Raw genomic sequence first — 25143 nt, 5'->3', positions numbered from 1 at the left:
CAACAGCCACAACATAATAGGTATGATCCCTATGCTCCCACCTACAATTCGGGCTGGAGAGACCATCCCAACTTCAGATATGGGGGTGCTTCAACTCAACCAATCCAACAGAGGTTCAATGCACCGGGTCAAAGTAATGCCACACCAATGAAGCAACAAGCACAAATAGTACCCAAGGCCGAACCGAGCTTGGATGACATAGTGCAACAATTGGCTGCCAATACTCTCAAATTCCAACAACGGACTGACACCACCATATAGAATTTAGAGACACAGATTGGGCAGTTAACAACTAACATAAATGAGCTAAGGAGTCAAGGCTCGGGTCAGCTACCTTCACAGCTAGTATCCAATTAAAAGGGAAATGTGAGTGCGATCATGCTGTGTAGTGGTAAAGAAGTGAATGTTCCAGAGAAGGCACAAGAAAACACAGGTAGAAAAGAAGAGGCGCAGCCCCTCTCAATTCAAAGGGCCAAGCAGCACATCAATAATGATCAGGTCAAGGGAGAGAACCCCTACACCAATCCATTGCCTTTTCCCCATAGAGCCACTCAAAACAAGAAGAGGGCTGAAGCTGAGTTGGATAAGGAGATCATGGAGACTTTCCAGAAGGTCGAAGTCAATATACCACTCTTGGAGGCCATCAGACAGATTCCCAAGTATGCTAAGTTTCTCAAAGACTTGTGCACCCACAAGAGGAAGCTGAAGGGAAATGAGCAGGTCAACCTTGGAAGGAATGTCTCAACCCTAATCCAGCCCACCATGCCTTTGAAATGCAAAGATCCAGCGACATTTACCATTCCTTGCACCATAGGAGAGCTGCAATTCACAAATGCTTTGCTAGATTTGGGTGCTTCCATTAATGTAATGCCTAAGTCTGTTTATGCATCCTTGCAGGTTGGCCCATTGAAATCCACAAGAGTGGTAATCCAGCTAGCTAACAGGAGCATGGCCTATCCCACGGGAGTCTTGGAGGACGTGCTGGTTAAGGTTAAGGATCTTATCTTCCCAGCTGACTTTTATGTTTTAAATATGGAAGATGATAACAAACTTGGACATGCACCATTGATACTAGGCAGACTTTTCTTGAAAACTGCTAGGACAATAATTAATGTGCATGAGGGTACCTTGTCTATGGAATTTGTTGTTAATACTATCCATTTCAACATTCTTGATTCCATGAAGTATCCTTCAGAAGATCATTCCTCCTGGCATGTTAATTCTATTGACTTGATGGTTGATGTTGCATGTGCTGATCTTGCTGACTTTGTTTCTGAGTTCCCCACCATCCATGACTTTCTTGATAGTGTGCATTGCCTTGATTATCATGATGGGTTTAGTAAGTGTGTTGCTTGTTCTGAGATAGATGAGTTTTTAAATCTTTCTGAATCTGACATGAGTTTTCAGCATGCGCACCCCGTTGAGAATGTTTCCCTTGCTAAGAATGTCATGCAAGCAGATGGTTCTCTTGACTTAAACACAAATAGGTTGCTTCCTTCAATTCAACAGCCACTTGCCTTAGAGTGCAAACCCTTATCCGACAACCTCAAGTATGCTTACTTGGAGGAGGGAGAGAAGTTGCCAGTGCTCATAGCCAACAACCTCTGCCCTGACCAAGAGCAGAGATTGCTGGACCTACTCAGGAGGAACAAACGAGTAATAGGCTGGACCTTGGCAGACATACTAGGTATTAGTCCTTCTTTGTGCATGCACAGGATTCATTTAGAGGAAGGAGCCCGACCAGTGAGGCAGCCACAGAGGAGACTCAATCCCACCATCCTAGATGTGGTCAAGAAAGAGGTAAGTAAGTTACTTTCGGCTGGTATCATCTATCCTATATCTGATAGCAAGTGGGTGAGTCTAGTGCAGGTTGTCCCCAAGAAGACAGGTTTCACAGTGGTGGCTAATGAAAGAAATGAGCTAGTGCCCATGAGAGTGCAGAACAGCTAGAGGGTCTGCATTGACTATAGGAAGCTCAACCAAGCAACCAGAAAATATCACTTTCCCCTTCCATTCATCGACCAAATGTTGGAAAGGTTAGTAGGTAAATCGCATTATTGTTTTCTTGATGGCTTTTCTGGTTATTTTCAGATATGCATAGCATCAAAGGATCAGGAGAAGACCACCTTCACTTGTCCTTTCGGCACTTTTGCCTACCGAAGGATTCATTTGGCTTATGTAATGCTCCAGGTACGTTCCAGCAGTGCATGATGAGTTTATTTTCTGACTTTCTTGAGCATTGTATGGAAGTATTCATGGATGACTTTTCCGTAGGGCTGGCAATTCGGGTTGGCGGGTCGTAATCGTGTTGTGTCGAGACACACATATAACACGCATCAGGCTAACCCGAACACGACCCGTTTAATAATCGTGTCAAATTCCTTAAACCCGAACACGACACGTTTATTAAACGTGTAACACGACATGACCCGTTTAACCCGTTTAATTAAACGGGTAGTGTCGTGTCACCTGTTTAACCCGTTTAATTTAAACGGGTCGTTTTGTGTCACCTACTAACCCGTCCAACCCTTTTACCTGTAACATGTAAAAACTTATTGAATACATAAAAAAACCAACTCAATACACATATAAAATCCCACATTTTATCATCCATGCAATAAAAAATTTAATCCAAATCTCCGAATACAATCATCCAAATCCCAAAGCTCAAATACAATCATCCAAATCTCAAGATTATCACATCAAATAGAATCAAGAAGAGAAATGAAATGACTGAGGATGGAGGTAGAGCCGGAGGCCGAGAGCGGAGGCAGACGCCGAGGCTGAGGGAACTTGAGCTTGAGCTTTTGAAACCTGATTTTGTCGGATCTGAAATGACCGAGGGCGGAGGCGAACACCGAGGGCGGAGGTGAGGTGTAACACCCCCTCTCCTAGAACTGACCGAGAAGAGGTGCTACTGGAGATAATAAAATAAAACTAACTGATAATCTAAAATCTGATACCATGACTGAACATCTCAATCAACTGAAATAAAAACTCTGAGACATTACAAACCGAAAAGCACAAACTCTGTCTAAGGGACAATCCCTCAATTGAAATATAAAATAGATCTAAACTGAGAAAACACTATAAAACTTAACAGACTCCCAGACATCTTTTATCTTGAGCAGCTCCACGTACACACACTACTGAACACTACTGCTAGGCCCCACATCTAATACTCCCCTGCTAGAACTTGGAGGGGTGAAGAGTACAAGGTGAGCTACAAAAGCTCAGCAAGTAATAAGCTGGAAAGAATACTGAAGCTGAATCGAATAATATCGATACTGATAAATAGATAACTGAACTTATACTGGATAATCACTGTCTGATTGCATTCATAAAAATGTAATGCACATAAACTGTAAACTAAATGCAGGTATGCAACTTCGGCTCATAGGCCCACATAATCTGATAATACATACATGTCTGAACTGAAACCTGCATACATAAAAACTGTAAGCACATACTGTGGGCAAAGCCCCTAGCCCCCTGGTTGCCACCAGGCGAGCAACTCATAAACTGAGCTGAAACTGAAACTAATGGGATCCCCGCGGACAAGCCACCTAGCGCGCATAATGCAATGCAATGCTCACATAAATGCTAGCACACGATATGTAGTGCTCCATATAAAGTCATGCTCAATGCTCATACCAAAATGTATGCACATAATCTCACAAAGTAATGCTGATCATGTTATAATAATGCTGAACATGATATGATCTTCATCTATATATTAGAATACAAAGATTCAATGAACTATGAGTTAGGGTATGGGTATGATTAACTTGTCATGTTCTGGCTTATGAATTCAATGTTGAAAGGTATTGAATACATTAATTGAATTAAACTTGAATTAGGACTCACTGGAAGCAAAATTGGATTTCTGGAAAAGTCATCCGGATATCAGGAAGGATATCCGGATATGAAGAAGGCTCATCCGGATACACTGACATTCAAAGCAGAAGCTATTCGGATATGCTGGGAAGTATTCGAATATGAACTAGGACATCTGGATATGATTCTGGTCATCTAGATATCTCACTGATGCATTCGGATATAACTGGGGACAATTCGAATGAAAAATTTAACTTTTGAGGGAGGCATCCGGATATCATGGGAGACATCCGGATATTATCTTGACCTTTCCGGATGTATAAACAAACCATCCGGATATCATACTCGAAGAACTTTAGATACATCCCGATACGATACAAGGTATCCGAATATTAGAACTTAGAGTAATAGAACTTGCAATCCAAAATGGTTAAGGATTAATAGAACTTGTAATTCAAAATGGATAAGGATTAATGGAACTTGCAATCCAAAATGGATAAGGATTAATGGAACTTGCAATCCAAAATGGATGAGGATTAATAGAACTTGCAATCCAAAATGGATGAGGATTAATAGAACTTGCAATCCAAAATGGATGAGGATTAATTGAACTTGCAATCCAAAATGGATGAGGATTAATGGAACTAGCAATCCAAAATGGATGAGGATTAATAGAACTTACTCATAACTTCACTGTTATACGCATATATATATATATACGTCTCTGCTTACTGATATAAATCTGAAAACTACAACTAAGAACTGGAATAATCTGAAATCAAAACTGATATGAACCTGTAATGGAAGGGATTACAAGAAGAATACTTGCCTGATAGAACTCTTTGATCGAACCCTGGAGCAATCCTGAAGACTCTAGCAAGCCTCTGCTATCTCTTACCCTTTCTATTCTTCACACGGCGTGAAGAAAAGCTAAGCTAATGGGCTCTATATATAAGCATAAAGTCCTAGATCTCTTTCCTTTTATAACTTGGAATCCATCTCCCAATTGAACTTGGAGACTCTCAAAACCTTCTCCTATTGGGACTAGGAGACTCTTAGTCCAAATCCATCTCATACATGGATTCTCATTCTTCTTTAAATACATAGTCCCACTTAATTAATAATAATACAAAAATTATTATTAAAACTCTCCAATAATAATAAAACTCCAAAATTACCTTCATGTCCTTGCATTTAATCCACAAAATAAATGTCATTTAAATGCTATTTAAATATTATTCTCTCAATTAAAAATTACTAGATTGCCACATTGGCAAATTCTTTTAACTCCAAAATTAAATAAAATTAAATGCTACTATTTTCCTTCAAAATCTCTGAATTGCCACATTAAATAATTAATTGACAAAATCTCTTAATCAAAACTTCAACAATTAATTAAATAATTATTGAATAAATACTGGGCCCTCTAATGGGTCGTTACAATTTCTTCCCTCCTTAAAAGAATTTGGTACTCTAAATTCGTATCTGGTTACTCAAACAATGAGGGGTAAAGACGCCTTATCTCTTCTTCTAATTCTCACGTTAGCTCTTCTGACAAGTGACGCTTCCAATTAACCTTAACAAGAGGAATTGATCGGTTCCTCAAAATCTTTTCTTTTCGCTCTAGAATACTGGTAAGCATCTCTTCATAAGACACATCTTCTCTAACTTCAAGAGTCTGAAAATCAATTACTTGCTGAGGATCTGGAACATACTTCCTCAACATCAAAACATGAAACACGTTATGCACATGGGACAACTAAGGTGCAAAGCTAACTCATATGCCAAAGTCCCTATGCGTCTCAAAATTTCAAACGAACCAATGTAACGGGGATAAATCTACAAACTCCTTTAATAGGCATGACCCTCAACCAAACATTGTCACCTACCTCAAACTTGAGGTCTCGACGTCGCTTATCTGCATAACTTTTTTGTCTGTCTTGGGTTATTTTCATTCTAGCTTTGATAACTTGAATCTTTTCTGACGTCTGCTCAACAATTTTAGGACCTAATAAATCCCTATCTCCAATCTCTTCCCAACATATTAGCGATCGACACAGTCGTCCATACAAAGCCTCATACGGACATTCCAATACTTGAATGGAAACTATTATTATAGGAAAATTCTACCAAAGGTAGATGCTCATCCCAACTACCTTGGAAATCTAGAACATAAGCTCTCAACATGTTCTCGAGAGTCCTAATAGTCCTTTCTGACTGACCATCTGTCTAATGATGAAATGTTGTACTATACTTCAACTGAGATCCTAATGCATCATGCAAAACTCCCCAAAAATGAGAAGTGAAACGAGGATCTCGATCTGATACAATGCTGGATGGAACACCGTGTAACTTCACAATCTCCTCAATATAAATTCTGAAAAATCTATTCAATGGGTAAGTCTTCTTAATAGGCAAAAAATGGGCTGATTTAATCAAATAATCAATAATCACCCATATAACCTCATAGCCTCTAGTCATCCTGGGTAAACCCATCACAAAATCCATAGCAACATTATCCCATTTCCACTCTGGAATAGGTAATGGAACTAATAAACCTGCGAGTTTCTGATGTTCCGCTTTAATTTGCTGACATACTGAACACTGCCAAACATATTTAGTTACATATTTCTTCGTACCACTCCACCAATACTGTCGCTTAAGGTCGTGGTCCATCTTCGCAACACCTGGATGAATAGTGTAATGACTCCTGTGTGCTTCATTCAAAATCCCTTGTTTAAAATTTTCATCATCGGGCATACAAATTCGTCCTTGAAATGAAAGTATACCATCACTCCATATAGTATATCCAAAGGAGAAAACTTCTTGATTTCTATTAAAATCTGTGCTAACTTCTCATCTTTTAATTGCTGGTCCTTGATTAAATCAAACAACTCGGGTTGTATTCTCATGTAAGCACAACTCACAATTGATCTATCCTCTGGAGCTGAAATAGATAAGGTACTTAATTGCTTTAATAACTTTTATTCTTGAACCATCATTGTAGCCATAGAAGCTCCTCGCCAACTCAAAGCATCGGCTACTACTTTAGCCTTTCCTGGATGATATAGAATCTCACAGTTGAAGTCCTTAAATAACTCGACCCAACGTCTTTGCCTCATGCTCAATTCTTTCTATGATAGAACATAATGTAGGCTCTTATGATCTATATAAATTTCAACTTCCTCACCATATAAATATTGTCTCCATATCTTTAATGCAAATACTATCGCTGCCAACTACAAATCATGAGTAGGGTAGTTCACCTCGTGTTTCTTCAATTGTCTGGAAGCATAAGCATTAACTCAACCCTCTTACATCAATACGCATCCCAATCCTAATGGAAAGCATTACTGTAAATGGAATATTTCTCTTCACTTCTTGGTATAGCTAAGACTAGTGCGGTGGTCAACTTTTGCTTTAATTCTTGGGAATCACGTTTATTCGCGACATTCCATTCAAACTTCTCTCATTTTCTTGTTAACTTAGTCTTAGGGGAGGATAAACAAGCAAATCCCTCAATGAATCGCCTATAATAGCCTACAAGGCCTAGAAAACTAGATATCTCTTTCACTGTCATCGGCCTCAGCCAATCCATAACTGCTTTAGTCTTGTCTGGATCCACTGAAATATCATCTCCAGACACCACATGACCTAGAAATCCAATCTGAGTGAGCCAAAGTCATACTTGCTGAACTTGACGTACAATTGCTCTTCTCTGAGCCTCTATAGTACCAAAGTAAGATGCTCTATATGCTCCTTTACATTAGGTGAGCAACTAAAATATCATCTATGAAGACAATAATGAAGCAATCTCGGTACTCCCGTAGAACTCGATTCATCAAATCCATGAAAATAGCTAGAGCATTCATTAACCCAAATGGCATTACCACAAACTCATAGTGTCCTTAGTGAGTCCTGAAAGCAATCTTCTGAATATCATCTCTGACTCGCACCTGATGGTAACCTGATCTTAAGTCTATCTTTGAAACACTTTAGCTCCTCGCAACTGGTCTAATAAGTCATCCACTTGAGGTAAGAGGTACTTGTTCTTCACTATCACCTGATTTAATTAGACATATTCTATGCACAACCTCAAAGATCCATCTTTCTTCCTCACGAACAATACTGGTGCGCCCCATAGGGATGAACTAGGTTAGATAAAACCCTTTTCTATTAATTCTTCTAACTAGGCCTTCAACTCGTTTAGCTTATTAGGTGCCATTCGATACGGAGCCTTAGAAATAGGCTATGTACCAGACAATAACTCAATAGTAAACTCTGCTCCTCTCAGAGGAAGTAATCCTGGTAATTCATCAAGGAAAGCATATGAGAAATCTCGTACTACTGGCACCTTAAACAACTTCTTCTTGCTTCCCTCATCTGAGGAAACAAAAACTAGGTAAACTTTACTTCCATCACGCATCAACTTCTCTAATTTCATCACTAAGATAATTGGAATCATAGCCATAGGCTTGACTCCTCTATATATCTGAACCGGCTATCGAGGTAGATCAAAGTCTATAATCTTCCATCGACGGTCAACTCTTGCATAATGTCGTGACAACCAATCCATGTCAAGGATCAAATCAAAATCCCTAACATCAAGAATTTCTAAGTCTCCAAATAGCTTCTTATCTTGTACCTCGATCTCGCAATTCTCAAACATTTCTCTTGATAGCATAGTCTTGCTAAACTACCGTGGCATAATCCACACTCTGAGCTCTTCCAAAAGCGTGGAAAATATCAACACACAATCCTCTCTGGAATTTAACAACCTTTTTAGCTTCAGTGGACACCAACTTTGAGGCCTATATAGTCAAGACTATAAACTCTGCTTCACCTTGGGCCACTGTCTTGATACCTTATTCCAACTCAAAAACTTTCTGGTCCTTGACCCATGCTGAATAATAAGCGTCATTTAACACTTGCTAAAACTCGACCCATGCGGGTTGTTGATTACTAATCTCTAACGGACAGTCTTCCACCATCTCTCGGCATCACCTCTGCATAAAAATGTGCTAAGTCGCACTCGGTGATCGTCTGTACAATCGATAGCATCTAATTTTCAACTGTTGTTGCATATGTGCCTCTATAGAATGCTGATGGTCAGAAGGCCATGAAATCCTTTAATAACTAACTCCCTGTATCTACCTCCACAACTAGAGCTATTGGAGTGACTGGCTTACCACCACTACTACCTCCTACTTCTTGGGGAACTTGACTTTGCCTAATTAATAACTAGGGTATCTACCACCCTCATCAATCCTACTAACATACCTCGCATCTCGGCCAATCTTGCCGTAGATTGCGATTGACTCTCCTGGTGAGCCTAGCGTGGATACTAGAACCTCATCTGGAATAGAAGTAGCCTCACTGTGGGTACGGGGTCGTCCACCTCTATTACTCATCTTTCTGCATCACCACTTAGGGTTAGAATACTGCTAATTAGGCCAACATGTCTAACTGACGAACACAAGTCCTAACTCTACCCAACATCCTATGTGTGTACGGGAGACTCCTCAAAACACTGCTTTGATACCAATACTGTAACACCCCCTCTCCTAGAATTGACCGAGAAGAGGTGCTACTGGAGATAATAAAATAAAACTAACTGATAATCTGAAATCTAATACCATGACTGAACATCTCAATCAACTGAAATAAAAACTCTGAGACATTACAAACTGAAAAGCACAAACTCTGTCTAAGGGCCAATCCCTTAACTGAAATATAAAATAGATCTAAACTGAGAAAACACTATAAACCTCAACAGACTCCCAGACATCTTTTATCTTGAGCGGCTCCACGTACACACACTACTGAACACTACTGCTAGGCCCCACATCTGATACTCCCCTGCTAGAACCTGGAGGGGTGAAGAGTACAAGGTGAGCTACAAAAGCTCAGCAAGTAATAAGCTGGAAAGAATACTGAAGCTGAATCGAAGAATATCGATACTGATAAATAGATAACTGAACTTATACTGGATAATCACTGTCTGATTGCATTCATAAAAATGTAATGCACATAAACTGTAAACTAAATGCAGGTATGCAACTTCGGCTCATAGGCCCACATAATCTGATAATACATACATGTCTGAACTGAAACCTGCATACATAAAAACTGTAAGCACATACTGTGGGCAAAGCCCCTAGCCCCCTAGTTGCCACCAGGCGATCAACTCATAAACTGAGCTGAAACTGAAACTGATGGGATCCCCGCGGACAAGCCGCCTAGCGCGCATAATGCAATGCAATGCTCACATAAATGCTAGCACACGATATGTAGTGCTCCATATAAAGTCATGCTCAATGCTCATACCAAAATGTATGCACATAATCTCACAAAGTAATGCTGATCATGTTATAATAATGCTGAACATGATATGATCTTCATCTATATATTAGAATACAAAGATTCAATGAACTATGAGTTAGGGTATGGGTATGATTAACTTGTCATGTTCTGGCTTATGAATTTAATGTTGGAAGGTATTGAATACATTAATTGAATTAAACTTGAATTAGGACTCACTGGAAGCAAAATTGGATTTCTGAAAAAGTCATCCGGATATCAGGAAGGATATCCGGATATGAAGAAGGCTCATCCGGATACACTAACATTCAAAGCAGAAGCTATTCGGATATGCTGGGAAGTATTCGAATATGAACTAGGACATCCGGATATGATTCTGGTCATCTAGATATCTCACTAATGCATTCGGATATAATTGGGGACAATTCGAATGAAAAATTTAACTTTTGAGGGAGGCATCCGGATATCATGCGAGACATCCGGATATTATCTTGACCTTTCCGGATGTATAAACAAACCATCCGGATATCATACTCGAAGAACTTTAGATACATCCCGATACGATACAAGGTATCCGGATATTAGAACTTAGAGTAATAGAACTTGCAATCCAAAATGGTTAAGGATTAATAGAACTTGTAATTCAAAATGGATAAGGATTAATGGAACTTGCAATCCAAAATGGATAAGGATTAATGGAACTTGCAATCCAAAATGGATAAGGATTAATAGAACTTGCAATCCAAAATGGATGAGGATTAATAGAACTTGCAATCCAAAATAGATAAGGATTAATAGAACTTGCAATCCAAAATGGATGAGGATTAATGGAACTTGCAATCCAAAATAGATGAGGATTAATGGAACTTGCAATCCAAAATGGATGAGGATTAATAGAACTTACTCATAACTTCACTGTTATACGCATATATATATATATATGTCTCCGCTTACTGATATAAATCTGAAAACTACAACTAAGAACTAGAATAATCTGAAATCAAAACTGATATGAACCTGTAATGGAAGGGATTACAAGAAGAATACTTGCCTGATAGAACTCTTTGATCGAACCCTGGAGCAATCCTGAAGACTCTAGCAAGCCTCTGCTATCTCTTACCCTTTGTATTCTTCACACGGCGTGAAGAAAAGCTAAGCTAATGGGCTCTATATATAGACATAAAGTCCTAGATCTCTTTCCTTTTATAACTTGGAATCCGTCTCCCAATTGAACTTAGAGACTCTCAAAACCTTCTCCTATTGGGACTAGGAGACTCTTAGTCCAAATCCATCTCATACATGGATTCTCATTCTTCTTTAAATACATAGTCCCACTTAATTAATAATAATACAAAAATTATTATTAAAACTCTCTAATAATAATAAAACTCCAAAATTACCTTCATGTCCTTGCATTTAATCCACAAAATAAATGTCATTTAAATGCTATTTAAATATTATTCTCTCAATTAAAAATTACTAGATTGCCACCTTGGCAAATTCTTTTAACTCCAAAATTAAATAAAATTAAATGCTACTATTTTCCTTCAAAATCTCTGAATTGCCACATTAAATAATTAATTGACAAAATCTCTTAATCAAAACTTCAACAATTAATTAAATAATTATTGAATAAATACTGGGCCCTCTAATGGGTCGTTACATGAGGGGCCAAAGGCAGAGGCGAGGGGCCAAGGGTAGAGGCGATCTGAAATGATCGAGGGCGGAGGCAGACGCCTAGGGCGGAGGCGGATGCTGAGGGCAGAGGCAAGGGCGAAGGCGGAGGCGAGGGGCGGAGGCGAGAATTTAGAGAGTGAGAGAGAGAGAGAGCTTGAGGGGGGGGGGGAAAGAATGAGAGAGGAGTAGGGGAGTTTAGGGTTTCAGACGCGCGGGGGGTGGGGTGGGGGGATATTTTGAGATTTTAAAATATTTTTTGAATTTTATAATTATTTTTAATTTATTTTATAAATAAGTTTTAAACGAGTCATTGCGTGTCTAAACGGGTTAGATGGGTTAACCCGCCTAAGACACGAAAATAATTGTGTCATAAACGGGTTGACCCGTTTATGACCCGAACCCGATTAGCCTAAACCTAAACCCGCTTAACTTCGTGTCGTGTCATGTCGTATAATCGGGTCGTGTCAAAAATTGCCAGCCCTACTTTTTCGTTTATGGCACCTCATTTGATGACTGCTTGGTTAGCTTGGGTAAAGTTTTGGAAAGGTGTGTTGAAAAAAACCTTGTTTTAAATTATGAAAAATGTCACTTCATGGTTGAGCAGGGCATAGTCTTAGGTCATGTTATCTCCAGACAAGGTATCGCGGTCGATAGTTCCAAGGTGGATGTCATTGCTTCTTTACCTTACCTCGCGTCTGTGCGGGAAGTACGCTCTTTCCTTGGCCATGCAGGGTTTTACAGGAGGTTCATCCAAGATTTCAGTAAGATTGTCATTCCATTATCCCACCTCCTCCAAAAGGATGTGGATTTCAAGTTTGATGAACAATGCAAGCAAGCCTTCAAGGAACTTAAGAGGCGATTGACTTCTCCACCGATCATCCAGCCACCCAACTGGGAGTTGCCCTTCGAGCTCATGTGTGATGTTTCAAACCTTGCAGTAGGCGTCGTTCTCTCTCAACGGGTGAATAAGAAGTCGCATGTCATTGCCTATGCCTCACGTACCCTGGACAGTGCTCAAGCCAATTACACCATGACTGAAAAAGAGCTCTTAGCCATTGTCTTTGCTTTAGATAAATTTCGATCATACTTATTGGGATCTAAAGTTATTGTGTTTTCTGATCATGCAGCCCTGAAGTTCCTTCTGAAGAAGCAGGATGCAAAACCTAGGCTTATCCGGTGGATGCTGCTACTCTAGGAATTTGATATTGAGATCAAAGACAAAAGTGGAGCTGAAAACTCGGTAGCCGACCACCTGAGTCGGATACCTGCTTCTCCCGACTCGTCTGACATGGATCATCCGCCTATCAGAGATAATTTTCAAGATGAGTTGCTTTATCACTTACATGGTACTGAACCTTGGTATGCTGACATGGTAAATTTCCTAGTTGCTTCTGAATTACCTGCACATTTTAAGAAAGCACAATTACATAAATTTAAAAGCGAAGCTAAGTACTATGTATGGGATGATCCATATTTGTGGCACTTGTGTAGTGACCAAGTCCTTAGGAGGTGTGTCCCTGATCATGAATTTGCATCTGTCCTACATTTCTGTCACACTCTTGCATGTGGTGGTCATTTTGGTCCGCAACGTACTGCTAGAAATGTCTTAAATGTAGGGTTATATTGGCCATCCCTTTTCAGAGATGCATATGGATTCTGTAAGAACTGTACACATTGCCAACACACAGGTTCAATTTCACGCAGAAATGAAATGCCTCAGAAACCTTTATTATTCTGTGAGATATTTGATGTATGGGGCATTAATTTCATGGGTCCTTTTCCTGTCTCTTTTGGTTTTGTGTACATTCTTTTGGCTGTGGATTATGTTTCGAAATGGGTGGAAGCTAAAGCCACCCGGGCTGATGATTCTTCTATGGTTGTAGATTTTGTTAAATCTCATATTTTCTGCAGGTTTGGCATTCCCAGGGCCATCATTAGTGATCAAGGATCCCACTTCTACAACAGAAAGATGCAATCCATGCTCCGAAAGTATGGAGTTTTACATAAAGTGGCGACGCCCTACCATCCACAGACCAATGGGCAGGCTGAGGTTTCAAAAAGAGAGATCAAGCACATTCTAGAGAAGACAGTCCAGCCCAACAGGAAAGACTAGAGCCAAAGGTTGGAAGATGCACTTTGGGCCTACCGCACGGCCTACAAGACTCCGATCGGCATGTCCCCATATCGAATGGTCTTTGGAAAAGCATGTCATCTGCCGGTAGAGATCGAGCATAAGGCCTATTGGGCGGTGAAGCAATGCAACATGGACATGACAGAAGATGGTTCCAAACGAAAGCTTCAATTGCAAGAGCTTGAGGAATTGAGGTTAGCGGCATATGAGAACTCCAGGATATACAAGGAAAAGACCAAAGTTGCACACGACAAATTGATTGCCAAGAAGGAGTTCAACGTTGGCAATAAAGTCCTCCTCTACAATTCACGCCTAAAGCTGATGCCTGGTAAGTTGTGTTCTAGATGGGTTGGTCCTTTTGTGGTTACTCATGTTTTTCCTTATGGTGCAGTTGAGATTATGGATGAGTCGACTACGAAGAAATTCACAGTTAATGGGCAGAGGCTTAAACATTTCTATGAGGGCTTTATAGAACACACAGTGGAGGAGCTATCTCTCTTAGACCTTCCCCCGACCTGATACCACCAGGCTGTTTCTTTCTCCTTACTTTTCTTACTTGTCTTATACCTGATTCTTGCTGCATGCTTACATTGAGGACAATGTAATGTTTGAGTGTGTGTGTGGGGGGGGGGGAGTTTTAGAATAGAAGTACAAAAAAAAAAAAAAAAAAAAATTTGCAAAATGAGGCAAATTGAGTTGAAAGAATTTGGCATGTTTAGAAAGTCGATCTTATCTTTTTTGGGCTTTCAAGTAAATTGGAAATGAGTTTGGCTTGGTGGGTTGATTGAGGTAGTCTTTGTGAGAATATTTGTGCCTGTTCTTTCTTATGCTATGCGTGCATTCACTAATTATGGGTATCATTCTAGAGCTTGTTTTGAATCTTTATTGAAGCTATCAATGCTCATGCATGTGAAAAGATGATTAAGGCATTCTTTCATTTTACTCGCCATACCCAAAAAAAAAAAAAAGAAAAGGATCTTTTCCCTTCTTTAGGTTGAAGAACATTCATTGCATCCCTTGATTATGGCAAAATATTAAGCAAGTCCTTTGGAATCAAAAGAAAAATAGATAGAAAGGCCAAAGGCCAAGGTGAGATGGAGCGTAAAACGCACTCACCAAGGTTGGGATGGAGCGTAAAACGCACCCACCATTCAAAAAAAACAGGTTCTATTTTCTGCTTGCTTAATAGTTCTTCATTGATCTTGGATTGTCTTGAATTTTTTCTTTCTTCCTAAGGTTTACTTTTCATTGTTATCTTCCTATCCCTTTCACCTTACCATATTAAAGCCATGAATAAAAGTCCTTTTGATTTGCATGCAAAAAGCATTGAGAGTGGAGATTTAGAAGATGAGCATATCTGGTAGTGGAATTATGATTGGGTGGAGTTAGACATAGCATTTGAGAAACTTGAGAGCATATTCTTATTCTATGAGGGTCTGCTTATTTTGACTCGTCTTGCCAAGTAAAATTGCCGTGCTACTTGTTTATCTGGGAAGTGTAAGAAAGATGATCTTTGAGTGTTGAATTCCTATAAAACTTGCCATGCCTCTCATTTTGCATTCTTCACATCCTTTTTGTTTGAAAGAGTGAATGTTAGCGTTTAGTGTTTTGCCCAGGAGTGCAAAAGTCTAAGTGTGGGGGAATTTGATAGCGCGCATATTTTATATTATTTATCCTTCTTATTCCATCTTCATTGCACTCTATTTAGGTTATTTCATGTGTCTTGTGTTTATTTTATTTTATTGGGCTTCACATTATTTTTATTCTTATTTGGCAGATTTGGGCCGCAGATTTGAGCTATTTCGATAGAGGCGCAAGTGGGCTTCGCAAAGTGGACAGACATCGAGTTTGAAAGAGGCAACCATACTTCATTATGGATTATGGGTGAATTTAGAATCCATTGGGCCCTTTTTAATTAATTAAATTATGGGCCATATGTAATAAACAATCCCTAAGCCCATTTAGCCTACGTTTTTCTTTTCGAAAACCCTATAAATAAGAGCTAGCAAAGAGACATGAGCGTGGCCGATTTTGGAGGATTTTCACCGCTTCTATGGAAGGCTAATTCGCTTGTAATCTGCTACATTCCCGTTCCCCTTGCCCGGTTTGAGTCTCGGTCATGTAGTCGAATCCGGTTTGGAACTCGATTCTCATGTTTTTGTTGATGATTTCGTTTCTTTTCCTTCTATAATTTTATGTATGTTTCTTTTACACGGTTGTGTGAATGCATGCATGATCTTTTGATAGGTTTAATTGACGTGCTCGGCTGAGGCTTTGATTAGAAAGAAACAGCATATTATTGTATGAGCGATTGCTCGTTTGGATTTAATCTTTTACGGTTGTAGAAGAGTAGAATCAAAACAAACAGATTATTTTCATAACTGAGACGGGGATTACCGCGGTAAGGAGGTAGGGTTTGTAGCGGGTTACGTTTTAGTTGGTCGAGAATCCATCTTTGTTTCATTCTTGAGCGTTTTTAAGTTCGATTTTCATCAACCCCCCCCCCTCGTTTAATCTTGTTTTGACAGTCGTTGACAGTTCATTGGGAGACGACCTGGGGAGCATCCTAGCTGCAAACCAGTCCTAATACATACACTAATCTGGTCGGTTCGACAGCCTCGATCAAGCCCGAGGAGGAACTCTCACTTTACCTCTCTGTCACCAATAACGCCCTCAATGCAGTATTGGTCAGGGAGGAAGGCAATTCTCAACGCCCGATGTACTTCATTAGCAAAACCTTTCAAGAAGTCGAGTTACGCTACCCAGAAGATCAAAAAGCCAACACTAGCAATGGTACCGATAGCTCGAAAACTCAAGCCATACTTCCAAAGCCATCAGATCATGGTCCAGACCGATCAGTCGATCTGGCAGGTGCTTCAGAAGCCAGAACTTTCAGGAAGAATGATCATATGGTAGGTCGAACTCTCCAAGTTCAGCATACAGTACCAACCCCACAAGCACATCAAGTCCCATATACTATCCGATTTTTGTGCTGACCTCTCTCCCTCTAATCCAAGCTCAAAACCCAACCCCTGGATATTGTTCATCGACGGAGCCTCTAACATTAAGGGAAGCAGGGCCGGGATCATTCTAGAAGGACCCAGCGGGCTGACACTTGAACAGTCTCTTCACTTCAACTTCAAGGAAACCAACAACCAAGCGAAGTATGAGGCCCTCATAGTCGGGTTAAACTTAGCAAAGGAAATGGGAGAGTCCCGGCTGATCGCCAAGAGCGACTCCTAGCTGGTAACCAACCAAGTCAAGGGCGAATTCCAGACAAAAGAGCTGCAACTTGGCCAATCCCTCAACAAGGTCAGAGCCTTAGCTGGATCCTTTGACTATTTCCAAATTGAATATATCCCCAGGGAAAAAAATGCTCGAGCATATCTTCTCTCAAAGCTCGCCAGCACCAAGAAACCTGGGAACAACCAGTCAGTTATACAGGAGGCCTTGGACTTACCCACTATCGACCTTCTCGATATACAAGAGGTGGAAGCAACAACTGAATTGTGGGGACCACCATTATCCAATTCCTACAAGAAAGGACGCTTCCTGCCAATGACTAGGAGGCCAAGAAACTCAAAAGGTCAGCTTGCTACTTTACCTTACTTGTGAACCAACTGTATAGAAGAGGTTATTCCACACTGCTCCTCAAGTGTGTCAACTTCGATTAGTCCACATACATCATGACTGAGGTACACGAAAGGGTATGTTAAGGCCATCTCGGTGGACAATCCCTAGCAGCAAAGGTACCAAGAGCTAGATACTATTGGCCAACAATGAGGACCGACTGTCTAGCCCACGTAAAATGCTGCAATAAGTTCCAGAGGTTCGCAAGCACACATCATTCCCCACCAGATGAGCTCCACAATCTCGGCAGCCCTTGGCCATTTTACAAATGGTGAATAGACATCCTCGGGCCTTTCCCGATCGTAGCAAGACAACTCAAGTTTATGGTGGTAGCAGTCGATTACTTCACCAAGTGGATCGAGGCTGAACCCCTAACTACTATCACCATCGAAAGAATTTGGAGATTCATTTGGAAGAATATTGTTTGCTGATACAGCCTCTTTAAAATGCTAAGTTCAGACAATGGCACTCAATTCACCAACAACAAGCTCTAAGACTTTTGCCAAGAGCTTAGCATCCACCAAGTCTTCACCTCAGTCGAGCATCCTTAGGCCAACGACCAAGTAGAAGCTGCCAATAAGGTCATCTTGGCCGGCCTAAAAAAGTGACTTAATGGTGCCAAGGGCGCATGGACAAAAGAACTTCTCATGGTGTTGTGGTCATACCACATTACAACCCAGACCTCAACCATGGAAATGCCCTTTTGACTCACTTAGGAGTCAGAGGCCATGATCCCGATCGAGATTGAAGAACCCAGTCCTAGGCGACAGCATTTTCGAGAAGACACCAACAACAAAGAACAACAGGTCAGCCTCAATCTTATCCAGGAAATTCGAGACTAAGCTAAAATTCATGAACAGATTGCCAAGCAAAGAGCGGTTCGAAAATACAACAAAAAGGTTAAGCCTAGACGATTTCAAGAAGGGGACCTGGTCCTATGGAAGATTGAAGGCCCAAGAAAATAACCCACACAAGGAAAACTCGATGCCAACTGGGAAGGCCCTTACCCAGTCACCAACAACCTTGGCGAAGGAGCTTACCACTTGGCCAAGCTCTTAGGAAGACCCCTGACAAGATCATGGAATACGGCCAGCCTGCGAAAATATTTTAGCTAAGCAACTCTTTCCTTGTATCATTCAGATAAATATGCTTCCTTTAAAAGACAGATGTTCCTTCCTTCTATTACTTATTATGTCCTTATACAGGTCTAGGCCCAAGCTCCTTTTCTTTTATCATAGATCTCGAGTTATCTCGGTCTGCTGCATTTGGCCTCGAGTAATCTCGGCCTCTCCAACAAAGCTTTGTAACAAACAAGCACCGGCGAACCTCTAGTTACCTCAGTCTACTGCCTTTGGCCTCGAGTAACCTCATACTCTCTCCAACAAAGTTTTGTAACAAACAAGCATCGACGAACCTCGAGTTACCTCGGTCTGCTGCCTTTAGCCTCGAGTAACCTTGACCTTTCTCCAACGAAGCTTTGTAACAAACAAGCACTGGTCAATCCGCCCTAAAGCGCCCGGGTCTACCCTAGCAGGCGGACCTCAGAGAATTCCCCTATCCAAGCTATGCCTTGAAAGTAAAGCAAGATCGCTACGGGGCAAGCAACGTAGTTCAAAATTTTGAACCTTACCCCGATCCCGGCGATTGGATCAACGTCGAAATCAAACAATCACATACATAATAAAGTAAATCTAACCTTTAGATTTTTAAGTCGTTTGCGGATTCAAGCCGTCCAAGTGTCCGGCCTCTAACTTGTGATACGCGGCTCGCGTCCGTTGGCGAGGAGAGCGGAATGAGAGTGCTAGCTCCTTCTCCTAACAAGGCTTATGAATGGACGGAAAAATAATTAATTTTTAACTCTTGAAAACCAACAAAATAAGAGGCATAATTTGGGCATCCCATAAAGGGCTATTTATAAAGAAGCAACCTTCTAGGGTTTTCCCAAACCCTAGGGGACATGGATTGGGCTAACCCATTAATCCTAGTCCAACTAGAAATTAAAGTGACCCAAATTCATTTATAAATATGTGACCCAAATCTAATTCAAGCCCAAATAATTAATATTTAATATTTGGCCCAAATCTTATTTAGCCCAAATATAATATTTATTATTTAATATTTGACCCAAATCTAATTTAGCTCAAATATTTAATTTAATTTAATATTTGGCCCAAATACTTTATTTGGCCCAAGTATTAAATTAAGCCCAAATTAGTAAATTAGAAACTTCTTTCTAATTTAATCATTAAGTTAGAAACTACTTTCTAATTTAATCAATTTGCTATTTTAGGAAATCTTTTCCTTTATGACGACCCCTCGTCATATCGACGTCATTACGTTTGTTTGTTCTTTCCCCGTGAGAACCTACGACGGCACAACTTCTTGCCAAAGTGTCCCAATTAACCATACGTCCGCTTTCCTAGTTTAAGCCAGGGATCGTGCCTATTGCGTATAACTCATTAGGCTCCCGAATATGTTGGCAATGTGTCGGTACGAACACATAAAACAAGATTGGCCTCTAGCAAGGCATCATGCCTACCCAATTATTCAGAAGGATTCATAATCCGCAAATAACCTTTCACGAGCATGGTTACCATGTAATTCGATCCTCTCGTCAATGTATCCTATGTGATCTCAAGTTGGCAATGTGTTGCTTGATTATGATCACATAAGTCTTTCTTCGGTTATCCGGATATCTTCACTTAATAGAAAGTGAATCAATAACTCCTTATTGATCTCTTTCACCATGGCTATGGATTTAAAGTGAATATCCACCGAATGTGCCTTAGATACATCATCCTCTATCAAGGGATAGACGAGTTCCATCTTGGTTATACACCCATCTCCATAAGCCTCACGATATACCCAACGATCGCCCATGTGCAGCCTTTGTCTAGACCCATCGAAACGATGTCAAAGCATACCGGTCTTCTTATGAGATGACCGTGACAACCTCAGGTCCAAGGATTAGTTACACCCATCTCATATGAGAATTCCATCAACATTTAACCAAAATGGATTCTCATGGCGAGTCATGTCCAGTGACATGTTCTCCAACATTGGTCACCTATGTACTTGTCTAGGCATCCCCATGCCTATGGGTGTGAGTCCCCCATTGCTATCACATAGCAAAAACATAACACATACAAGTCTTACCGCAATTGTCAATGTCCATTCTTGACATTGCTACGACTTGGGACATTTAATGATGTCGAGAAACTGTGATGCATCATCTCACATCTTTATAGATTAATCACAGTATACATCATATGGACTTCTATCTAGTTTCATCCTATCATTACATTAATAACAAGAAACTAATAGAACGACTTCTTGTAGAATTAAATAACTCTTTATTCAATATGAAATATGATTAAAAATGTCAGTGTACAATTTGCCCAATCTAATTGGGTCTAGAGCACCTATACTAACATGCCTTGTATCAAATAGCATCAGCAGTCCTCGAGTCTTCTCAATCTTGCCCTAACGGACCTCAAGTCATCTCGGTCCAATCCCAATAAAGGACGCTCCAAGGTACTTGAGTATTTTCCCCTTCTTATTACTTAAAAGGCCCTAGGTATATACAAATGTTAGCTGAGCAGGAGCCTTCTCGGTCTTACCGAGCCATGCCCTAAAATAGGTAGGTCCAACAACCTCGATTTATTCGGTACTCACCACAACCAAAGCGCCCAAACGCAAAATAAAGAAAGCACAAGTTATAAGGTACTAAGAAGAAATTCTCTTTTTATTATTTCATTTCATTACAGCATACAATGACGATACGTTTTCGATGGTCAAGTTACAATACTACAAAAAACAAGTCTTAACACAACAAGACTAACACACCCAATCAAGTTTTAGCACAATGAGGCCTACATAGTGGGGAACATTTAGCGTCATCCACCCCTACCTAGGGTAGTGCCACCTGTCCCGGCATTAAGGTCCCATATCTGGCAGCCGAAAAGCCACTACTAAAATAAGGCCACGTACCCAAGAAGTTAATACCCTGCCCTAGGAAAGTAGCACACCTCACATGGGAAAACATCCCCTCACCTTTGTGGACACACCCCTTGCGAAGGTGGCATGTCCTTGTTTCACCTTCATAACCACGCGCTCCCAACTCCGTGTCACACAAACCCTTAAAACACGGTACCTGGACCACCGTATTTAGATATCCCAGGAAGAACTGAGGATAGGGTGCCACCACCTCACACCTCATTAACCCATTAACGCCAATCAACCTTGGCACCCCGACTCTGGGCCTATCTCAACCTAAGTAAGTTAACAGCAAGGAAAAACAAGACAGAAGGAAAGAGATACAAAGCCAAACCATGTCCAGAAATTTCTCTTTTATTAAAAAAGTAGGGTCAGGGTCATGGTGGCAACCATTTACATCACATGAAAAGCTAAAGAAACAAGGGTCGCACTAAGGATCGGTGACAGGTTAATCTGACTAGGTGGAAACCAGTGCCCCATTAAGTTGATCAGCACCTTTCCTCGACTGACCGGTCGCCTCTTGGACCCCTTCTAAGGATTTTTCATTCAACGACAGGGTTCGTTAAACCCAGGCCTACAAGCTGACCACCCACTACCTTATTGGAAGGGTCACAACCAGTAAGATTCGCCCCTGGACAGAGTGGCCGGCTGTCGAACCACTCCAGAATTAGAGATCTATGTTTGCATCTCTTCTCTAGTTTGCAGCAAAGTGCACCCTAGGTCATCTCTCACAAGGAGCCTCACTTTCTTCTACCAACAAAGGAGAACCAACATAACCAACGGTTTGTTTAGGGGGGGGTTTTTGATAGAAAACTAATTGGCAAAACAGAAAGATAAAGATGGATGAAAAATCAGTAAAAGATATGCAACCGGCTGTGTATTTGTCTCCTATGTGAAATCTTCCTTGTCCAACCTATATACCTTGGCTTGCTAGATGTTTTGATGTCCGGATAACAAACTCAAAGCATCCCCAACAACCGTCCAAGGATTAGACTGATTGGAACAACAAAATGAATACAGAAATCTCTTGTAAACAAAATGCAGCCATTCACTCTCTATTCAACCTATCCGAACCTATGCAAGAACAACCGTTCAAGCACATAATATTCATTTCCTAGATGTTATACCAACCGGCTATAACATTCTGCTCTCTTAAGCATTTAACAGAAAATGAAACCATGCAAATTCACACAAACCTGCCATGAACTCCATGCATTCATAAATCTGCCCAAACTAAACCAAATAGAAATGAATAAGAAACAAACAACAAACCAGATTCTTGTAGCTCATCCGGGACTCAAATTCCACATGGATTCAAGACACACAACCGGTTACAAATGCTCTAGCCTATCATTATAGCAAGGAAAACAAAATGGAACAAAAGATGTAGAAAACAGAAAAATGCTACAACAACAAAAACGGGCAGAATCCTCTCTATTTTCTCCTCTCTTTCTCTCTCATGATATTCTGAAAATTAATGCTAAGAGGCCTTAAATACATGGCCAAGAAAGGAAAGGCTAGGGAGGCTAGGGTTGGGCCTAGCCCAACAGAAAACAAGTGAGCCCAAAACAGCACAATGAGTAGCCCAAGTCTGCTCCTTGAAAGTAGGCCCAAGCTCCTTGAAAGTAGGCCCAAGCTCATCCAATATTCCCTAAAGCCTGGATCCATAGAGTAGAGGTAAGATAGAAAATAGTGCAAGGACAATTTGAAGCATAATAAAATAGAAACAATGAAATATCAGCAAAAATTGCTTCAAATGGCCTAATAAGAATGAGGTGAAATGCCAAAATATGGTATAAATATGCATGCTATCACAGAGTAATGAAGCTTGCGCCAACGCCATGTTAAAACCTTCAAGATATTATAGAGGCCTCCAAGCAGGAAACTTCTTAGTGAGAAGCATCTTGTTCTGCCTCCAACTCTTTAACCCTTTTGCCCATCTCAACCAATTTCTGCCGAGCCTTGTCCCTCTAGTCGACCACTCTCAAATAACCAGACACTAGCCTCTTTGTCTCCATCTTGGCTAATGTAACTTACCTATAAAGGCCATCCGACTCAGCCTTTAACTGTGCCTCAACTCACTCCTCGACGACCTCCATAACCTTATCGGCCCGCTACCTCTCCACAAAGCGAGGAAACCTTTTCCCAAAAGGGATATTTATAAGGATCGCTGAACAACGCTTACGGCATATCCAAAGGTCTAAAGCCACTCGCCACTGATTTATCGCCATAAACCTGCCACCTGTCACACGTTTAAAAATTATTAGGTCACCCGTCTATGGTACCTCACCTCCCAAGCATAACGCCCCGAACCTCGAAACCATGCGCGCTACGTGCACCACGAATCAAACCATAAAGAGAAATGCTTCGTAGTAGAAAGTCAAATGAGTTCCAAATGCCTTTAGAACCAACATCTATTCAAACGAGACCATGCGTCAACTCGACCATCCATCTCAACCAGGTCCTAATGACAATCCAACTCTCTAAAACTGGCATATGCAACAAATCACCTAGACTTCCCTTCTTTAGCTCAAATGCTCGTTTCTTGAGCATCCAACCTAGGGGGTTGTGGATCGACTCGGCCCAATCTGGCCCATCCCTCATGGCCTATTCTCGTCCCCATCTTGGCTTTGCACGAGTCTACAACAATATCATTGCAACCTCTACTAGGTATTCGCGCATCCGCCCCAGATCCCATCCTCATTAATGGTGGATCCCATCCACATTAATAAGGGTCCCGTCGACACCATGCTATCACTTGGGAACCTGTAACAACCCGCTCCCACTTACGGGCGCCACCGATAAATAATTGACCGGATTACTTACCAGATGAACCACAACTGATGGGTTGGACTATGTTTCAACAGGAAAGCCCTAGGTGGGAACTAGGTTTTGTCCTTCCCTTCGCTCCACTCAGGAATCGGTCCCGACTCAAACAAGAAAATACAGGCATAAAGATGACCTAGGCACAAAGCTAGCATAACAAACACTTCGCTGAGTATTGGGGATTTATGAGAACATACGTCGCTGATCTTTACTCGGTCCGAACTTGGCTTTAACAACTAAAGCTACATATACATCACGCAGACTCACAACCATCTATCACCCTATTATGATTACAACAACTAGATAACTCTAGTGCTCAATACGCTTACATTCAAACACATGAATACATATAAGAAAATAAAGGAGAATGCACATCCACGCATCTCAAGCAACGACGCTAATTGCCACAACTACCTCCCGGCACCATCCCTGCTTGCATTTGGTCTTGCATCATCTACAACATGAGGTAAAACCTTATGAGTCATAAAAACTCAATAAGGGTGTAATGCATGTAAATATGAATATAACCATGTTCATGTATGTCAAATGCATGCAAATGAGGCTAGGAGCATTCATCCTCACAACCCACCAAGGTTGAGGCATCAACCTATTAGCCCTCATAATACCAGTCCTCCATATGGCCATAGGTCCACTAGTTCTCGTATCACGCAAGTGTTAACCACTACATGCAAATGCAACATAAAAACATTATCGAACATATTTAC

General features: G+C 40.8%; 2 protein-coding genes across 2 annotated transcripts; both read left to right on the top strand.

The window, feature by feature from the left end:
- The first annotated feature begins 378 nt into the window (after window positions 1-378).
- Window positions 379-13030, top strand: LOC127788116 (uncharacterized). The gene is made up of 3 exons (XM_052316228.1): window positions 379-1743; window positions 2092-2190; window positions 12440-13030. The coding sequence occupies exons 1-3, from the start codon at window positions 379-381 to the stop codon at window positions 13028-13030; spliced, it is 2055 nt and encodes a 684-aa protein (XP_052172188.1).
- A 1068-nt stretch (window positions 13031-14098) lies between these two features.
- On the top strand, window positions 14099-14485 carry LOC127788115 (uncharacterized). The gene is made up of 2 exons (XM_052316227.1): window positions 14099-14294; window positions 14358-14485. Exons 1-2 carry the CDS (start codon window positions 14099-14101, stop codon window positions 14483-14485), a joined length of 324 nt encoding a protein of 107 aa, XP_052172187.1.
- Window positions 14486-25143: the final 10658 nt, after the last annotated feature.

This window comes from Diospyros lotus, chromosome 13 (assembly GCF_014633365.1).
Source record: "Diospyros lotus cultivar Yz01 chromosome 13, ASM1463336v1, whole genome shotgun sequence".
In the NCBI taxonomy this organism is placed as follows: Eukaryota; Viridiplantae; Streptophyta; class Magnoliopsida; order Ericales; family Ebenaceae; genus Diospyros; species Diospyros lotus.
The sequence above is the reverse complement of the archived record's forward strand: the minus strand, read 5'-3'. Positions and strand labels throughout refer to the sequence as shown.